This window comes from Physeter macrocephalus, chromosome 9, assembly GCF_002837175.3.
Source record: "Physeter macrocephalus isolate SW-GA chromosome 9, ASM283717v5, whole genome shotgun sequence".
In the NCBI taxonomy this organism is placed as follows: domain Eukaryota; kingdom Metazoa; phylum Chordata; class Mammalia; order Artiodactyla; family Physeteridae; genus Physeter; species Physeter macrocephalus.
This window is the reverse complement of record NC_041222.1, coordinates 26,176,505-26,184,090: the sequence shown is the minus strand read 5'-3', so window position 1 is coordinate 26,184,090 and position 7,586 is coordinate 26,176,505. Positions and strand designations below refer to the sequence as shown.

Genomic DNA, 7,586 nt, shown 5'->3' with positions numbered 1-7,586 from the left:
ACCACCTAGAGGGGTGGGATAGGGAGGGTGGGAGGGAGACACAAGAGGGAGGAGATATAGGGATATATGCATACGCATAGCTGATTCACTTTGTTATAAAGCAGAAACTAACACACCATTGTAAAGCAATTATACTCCAATAAAGATGTTAAAAAAAAAAAGGCACCCAAACTGAAAATAACTATTTTAATCCTTGAGGTGTCAGCTTCTGAAAACAATAGTTTAGACACACACAGCAGAGAAGAGGATTATTACCTACCTTGATGAATACACAACACTTCTAATGCTACAACCAAAACTGGAATAGCTTTTTTAAGCTGTTATATTCCACTACTGGCTTCAAACTTATGATCAAGTAAAACTATCATTTTCAAAGAGTGTGAAAGTACCCTCATGCAGAGGATGGATGGATATAGATATATGTGATTTACCAAAACTTTAACCTTAGATAATAGTTATTTTATTATTCTTTTTATGCCAGACCTATTTTGTACTTTACAGACCACTTTTTTTCCTCTAAACATAAAGAAAAGACCTAAATTTTATCTCTTGCATTCAAGTCCCTCATTTCAGCCTATCAAGATACTTTTAAGTATTTATTCAATCAGCCTGCCTATCATAAAACAGAGAGCATCAATCCTAAGTACACAAACCAGATGTTAAATGAATCATTGCCAAATTTGTTTCATTTTTAATCTACTAGCAAAACTGCCAAATTTTATCACTCTTATAAAGCCAACCTGCTCAGTGACTAGACTAAATGTGGCATTTTCTAGCATCACTTTGCAAAGAATTATGCATGTTTCTCAAAATGACCAACTTAGGTATCTATTTTCTGAAAACACACTTTACCTGGTTGATGAACAACTTTTCCAATTGTATGTTCTTCTTCCTCCTCCTCTTCCAGAATGAAGCCTCCTTGTGTGTCAATTATCTTCGGGGCTGCTTTTACATTAGCCATGCCTACAAAAAGTAAGAGTGGTCAACAAATGAACTAGGTAAGCCCTTATGTTCCCTTGTGCATAAACAGGAACTTTTTAAATTTAATATATATCAAACAAGACAAGGATGTCCACTATTACCACTTCTATTCAACATTATAATGAAGGTCCCAGCCACTGTACTACGGCAAGAAAACAAGACAGGCATAAAGGCTGGAAAGAAGTACAACAGTATTCACAGATGATGTGATTATGTATACAGAATATCCAAAAGAATCTACAATTAGAATTAAGAAAGAATACCTAGGAACAGATGTGTAAAACCTCTATACTGAAAACACCACTAAGAGAAATCTAAGTCAATTCTCCCCAGATTTACCTAAAGATTCAATGTGATTCCATTCAAAACTCCAGCAGTGGCGGGGGCTTGGGAACGCACGTGTGTGTGTGTGTGTGCGCGTGCGTGTGTGTGCGCGCGCACGCGCGGGAGGGGAAGGAGTAATGGGAGCTGACAAGCTGATCTAACATTTATATGTAAATACAAAGAACACACAATAGCCAAGATAATCCTAAACAAAACTGGAGGATTTACACTACCAGATTTAAAGACTTACTACAAAGCTTCAGTAATTATGACAGTATAGTACTAAAACAAAGGGACCAATGTATTGATAGTAGAAGAGAGAGTCCTGAAACAGACCTACACATATTTGGTCACTTAACTTACAGCAAAGGCTCCAACGCAATTCAGTGAGAAAAAGATAATATTTTCAATAAATGATGCTAGGATTTATGACAAACGTACTACAAAACAGTGAGGAAAAGATGGTCGTTTTGGGCTTCCCTGGTGGCGCAGTGGTTGAGAATCTGCCTGCCAATGCAGGGGACGCGGGTTCACGCCCTGGTGTGGGAAGATCCCACATGCCGCAGAGCAACTGGGCCCATGAGCCACAATTACTGAGCCTTCGCATCTGGAGCCTGTGCTCCGCAACAAGAGAGGCCGCGATAGTGAGAGGCCCGCGCACCACGATGAAGAGTGGCCCCCGCTTGCCACAACTAGAGAAAGCCCTCGCACAGAAACGAAGACCCAACACAGCCAAAAATAAATAAATTAATTTTTTTAAAAAAAGATGGTCGTTTCAATAAATGAACTTTGACTCTACCTCATACAATATACACAAAACAATTTTTAAATGGATCACAGTCTTGAAAGTAAAGGGTAAAAGGTAAAACAATAAAGCTTCTAGAAGAGAACATTGGAGATTAACTCCATGAACCTGAGGTAGCCAAAAACTTCTTAAACATGACACAAACGTATTAACCATAAGAGAAAAACTGCTAATTGAACTTGATTAAAACTAAGAACCTCTATTCATCAAAAGACACCATTATGAGAGTAAAAAGACAAGATACAAATCGGGAGAAGCTATTTGCAATATGTATATCTGACAAAAGACTCATCCAGAATACATAATGAAATTCTGTAAACCAGTAAAAGACAAATAGCCCAACTTAAAAAAAGGGAAAAGACCTGAAGAGAAACTTCACAAATGAAGATATGCAAATAGCTAGTAACCACATGAAAAAGGTCTCATCATCATAAGTAATTAGGAAAATACAAATTAAAACCATAATGAAATATCACCATTCCCACCAGAATACTCAAAATGAAAAAGACTGACAATACCAGATGATGAGGATGTGGAGCACCTGGGACTATCATACGTGGCTGGTTAAGATTTTAAATTGATATAATCATTGTTCGGCAATGCCTACTAAAGTTAAAATATACATCTCCCCTATAACCCAGAATTCCATCTCTAGGCATATACACAATAGAAATGAGTGCATATGTCTACCATAAGACATATCAAAAATGCTCACACGTTTTCCTCATAATAGCCCCAAACTGGAAACAACCCAAATTTCCATCAAAAGGAAAATGGAAAAACTACGGTATAACAACATAAAAGAGTACTATAGAACATATAAATGAACAGACTACCAACACATGCAACAACACGGATGAATCTCTCAGGTATTACGTTGAGCAAAAGAAGCCAGTTACTGTATGATTCCATTTATATGATGTTCAAAAACAGACAGTACTAATCAAATGGTCAGAATGATAGTTACTTCTGAGGGTGAATGGTTGACTAAGAAGTGCCATTAGGGAAACTTCTAAGGTTCTGGAAGTGTCTGTACAGTATACTGATTGCTGTGGTATTGACATGAGTATTCACATAGGTAAAATTCAGATGAGTGCATTTTACATTAATGTATGAATGTTATAACTAATTTTTTAAGACAAATTTAGTAGGTATTATCTTGCTTAAGCCTAAACTCCCCTTCTCTGGCCTCAATTTATTAAATAAAGGAATTAGAGTATAAGCCTGTTTCTACTGTTAACAGCAATTCTCATATTCTACTACATTGTCTGTTCATCTCTCTACATCCCTTCATTAGACTGACTGCTTTTATCTCCGTAATTCTGAAAAATAGTTAAGCATTCCATGAATATTTACTGACTGGATAGAAATCAATGAATGTATCAGAGTATGATTTTGATTTCATGAATAGTGTAGCGAATGATTAGAATGATCATTCATGAGTGCAGTAGGAATTAAGAAGGGAAGCTGGAGTAATCAAGACCATAACCTGAGCAGGATCCTGAACAATGGTAAATCATGCCAAAAACAAAGCCCAATTTCTCTCTATTGCTATGCCTAGTTTTTTCCCCAGGCCCTTAGCACTACTCTTAGCAACACATTCTAAGCAAGTTCTTCTCAGTCTTTTTCATGGCATGTCACAGCACACACAGAAAATGAAAACTGTACAGTACATTGAAATAAAAGTACTACAAAGATTAAAAATCTCAGCACCTACCTAACTCTTGAAGCACAGCACGTTGTATACAATGCTGCAACACAGTTCAGTTCTTCGGCAAATACCTAAGAAATCTAACAAAATATTCATGCTACCTTGCTTTCCATTATCAGACGTTTAGTTTAATACCACTTTATGCTCTATTTTGCACCCGTGTTCCACGGCCTTTTACTACAGATCTAGAAACCTTTATGGAATAATGAATATGAATTAATCAATGCAGATGGACAACTTTTTGTCCTGACCCTAGAATGCCTCAAGTTGGGAAAGGAATAAAAGAAAACCACTATAAAACAGAAAGGATGAGACCAGAACCATTAAAACTGGTTGCAATTTGCAGATCCAGTGTCAGTATGAATATCAAGACACGCAGCTCGCTCTTTTCACTCTTCCTTACTTCTGGCTGATGAAAAAGGGTAGTGGATGACACAGCTCTGACCGTGCTCAACTGCTCACACAGTATGGATATAGGTTTAGGAACACTTGTGCTTCACATTATAGAGGTGGTCCTGAAGAACCACATGTCAACCAAACTGTATTTCCCTGAGGAAAATTATTAGTTGACCCCACTGGAGAATTACATGATAGACACATACATGATAGACACATACATGATAGGCAAAGAGACAAATAAGCCGCCAAGGGCTGCCCTAAGAAAAGGGAAAGACGAAATCCAAACAAGAGTAACAGCCTTTCTTCCTATGGGTGAGAGAGATGCCTAGTATAGCAGAGGCAGCTGGTGAGCAAGGAAAGGCCCTGAACCCAGGGTCAGATGACCCGAGTTCTAGTCCTGATTAGCCTTTGCACTTACTGGGATGGACCTGTGCAAACCCCCTTTCCTTTTCTGATCCTCAGTTACCACCTCAGTAAAACACGGATACCAAACCCTGTCCTAATTATTTTCTCACAGGTTAGCTGTGAGAATCAAATCAGCCAATTTGAAAAACGTGAAGCACAACAGGTGCCACTCTGTTAGCCTCACGAAGGCAGCAGCTAACGTCTGTTTGCTCCCAGCACGGAGCAAGCACTCTGCCGGTTACGGAATATGCATTCAATCACCCTGTGTTAAATGGATGACTGAAGGAAACTGGTGCAGGACCACTAGTTAAATGTGTTACAAGGTCTAAAAGCTTTACACAAAAACCACCCCTGGGACCGGTGGAAGCTGCAGAAAGGGAGAGCTGAGGCACTGGCTGGCATTTCCCGACGGCGAGGGCGGCTGCATTCCCAAGTTAAGGACCGCCCAGGAGCAGGGAGGAAAGGTCAGGGCTGGGAGTCTGGAGCCGCCCTGTGGTCTCCGACAGCCCGCTGTGACAAGGCCCGCTGAGCGGATCCCACCCCCACCCCCCGCACCTGGGACTGCGGGAGGGTCTGCGCGGAAACGCGAAGGGAGTGCACGCCACACCCAAGACGCTGCCCCTGGTCCGCAAGGAAAGAGAAGGGGCAGGCGCCGCCCGGGCCCAAACCTCCGGTAGCCGCAGCCGCCGTCGCCGGGTAAGGTCGGGCCGCCAGCCGGGCCTGGCGCAGCATCAGCGCCCGCTGCCGCTTCCGCTCGATGCTCGCCCGCACCGCGGCAGACAGCTCCGCCGGCTGGTCTGAAACCGCCGGCTCAGACGAAGCTCCCACGGCAGCCGCCATCTCCGCGCTCCCCCAAAGACTGTGGCTCTAGTCCCGCGCACGCGCCTTGGCGCCCCGAAGCGTGCCCAAGGCCCCGCCGGCACCGCCTCCGCACCTGCTCCACGGTTCAGCCTCCGACAAGGAGAGCGCCTGCGCAATTTGAGAGGCACGTGGGAAAGGGAGGGGCGGCGGGCGGAGTCTGCGCACGCGTCGGCGCGGGGAATACTGGCCGGCTTGTAACCCAGGGGGAGAGCCGTGGCAGAGATCGGTGATGGTCATCTCTAAAATAATAGTTTCTCTTGGTGGTTCAGAATATGGACTTTGGAGTCAGACTTGGATTAAATCCTATCTCTGACACTTGCCATCTCGTGACTGCAGCAAGTTATTTAACCTGAGTTCAGTTTCTTCAGTAGTAAAATGAGGATAATTACGGAACCACTTCCATGGTTGTTGGGAAGATTAGATGTAGCCTTTCAGCACAATGCCTGGCACATAGAAAGCTTTCAGAAATGATGGCAGGACTTCCCTTGCAGTCCAGAGGTTAAGATTCCGTGCTTCCAATGCAGGGGGCGCGAGTTCCAAACCTAGTTGGGGAACTAAGATCCCGCATGCCAGCAGCACAGCCAAAAAATGTAAAATGAAATAATAAAATAAAATGGCAGCTAGTAGTAACAGTAGTACCAATCAAGAGAGATCAATAGATGATTGGTCTGACTACTTACAACACCTGGCCTAGGGGGACAGTGTCTTAGATTCGAAATGAGAGCACCTGGGTTTAAACTCTCACTTGCTGTGACATCAGGCAAATGCAGCACCAGGTTCCCAAGGCTGGTATGCTTGAGCTCGGCTGTCTCTTCCTTGGAATATTTCTTCAGTGTGGATGAGCTGCCACCAGGTAGACAGTGGGTTTGGATTTGGGCCAAATCCTGACTTCCCAAACGTGTGGCAAATGAAGCAAAAGAAACACTGCATGATTTTCTAAAAATGTATGCTTTTTCTTTATTACAAATAAAACTTAACTGAAGTCGGAAAACATTAAGTTCTAATTACTACATATACCATTTGGGACTAGTTTTTAGAGCAAGCTGGCACACTGAGGTTTCCCACTAATATTCAATGATAAAAGTTTGAGAAGCACAAACTAGTGGTTCTAATCTATCAAATATATGTATATTTAAACTGGAGGACCTTATATAAAGCAGAGAAATGCTGAGCTCTTCTGGTTGAACTGGAGACAGAGACGTCAAACCATCCCTACTCCCTTTCTCCTCAGATTCTTCTTGCTCCCCATCCATTGATCTTGTCCAGGTGATAAAATCTCAAATTCTATATGACACCTAAAGCACGAGCAAGAAAAGAAAAAATTAGAGAAATTTAACTTCATCAAAATTGAAAACTTTTGTTCATCAAAGGACACTACGAAGAAAATGAAAAGACAACTCACAGAATGGGAGAAAATATTTAGAAATCATATGCAGGTTTCCATGTTCCCTATCCAAAAGTAGAGCATTCCTAAGAAACCTTTTCTAAGCCAAAATGGCATAAAGCAAAGAAGCAATTACCTTAGGACACATCTTACTAACGAATGCACGTGCACAAAATAAATCGAGATAAAGCACAGATGCTCACAGACACAGTTCAAAGCTATGGCAGCTGGATGCTAAGATGCTGAGGGTAGTTCCCCAGGAAGGAGCTTGGTGGTGTCATTCTCTCAAAGCACGCTGCCTCTATACTGCCTCAAGCAAAACAAACTCGAACACTATTTTTGCTTTTCCCCTTTTTTCCTGAAAGCGAAATCCTCTTCACATTTCTTTCTGTTAGCGAAAACAGGTACTAATGAAGGTCTTTCGTAAAAGCAAATTGAGATAAAGCAAACTTGAAAAGCGAGGGATACCTGTATCTGAAAAGGGAACTCTTACGACTAAATAACAAAAAGGCAAATAACAGTTCTTAAATGAGCTAAAGACTTAAATTGATATTTTTCTAAAGAAGATATACAAGTGGCCAAACAAGCACATGAAAAGAATTCATCATTAGTGAAATGCAAATGAAAAGCATCAGATCAAAAGTGAAGTGTGATACCGTTTCACACCCATTACTATGATTAGAATTAAGAGGAAAAAAAAAACAGAAAATAACAAG

The 7,586-nt window shown here is 41.5% G+C and overlaps 1 protein-coding gene across 4 annotated transcripts in view; it reads right to left on the bottom strand.

The window, feature by feature from the left end:
- XPA (XPA, DNA damage recognition and repair factor) overlaps positions 1 to 5,546 on the bottom strand; it is a 36,686-nt gene extending 31,140 nt beyond the window's left edge. For 2 of the 4 annotated variants that reach the window (XR_003681199.2, XR_003681198.2), the window contains exons 1-2: positions 5,294 to 5,546; positions 853 to 963 (exon numbers count right to left, since the gene is read on the bottom strand). Coding sequence is in view for 2 of the 4 variants with exons in the window: in XM_028493783.2 (XP_028349584.1) it covers positions 853 to 963; positions 5,294 to 5,465 (283 nt within the window). In the remaining 2 variants the exon portion in view is untranslated. The remainder of the gene's footprint in view (positions 1 to 852; positions 964 to 5,293) is intronic. The other 2 variants (XM_028493783.2, XM_024126156.3) reach the window with 1 other exon arrangement.
- Between the last annotated feature and the right edge of the window lie 2,040 nt (positions 5,547 to 7,586).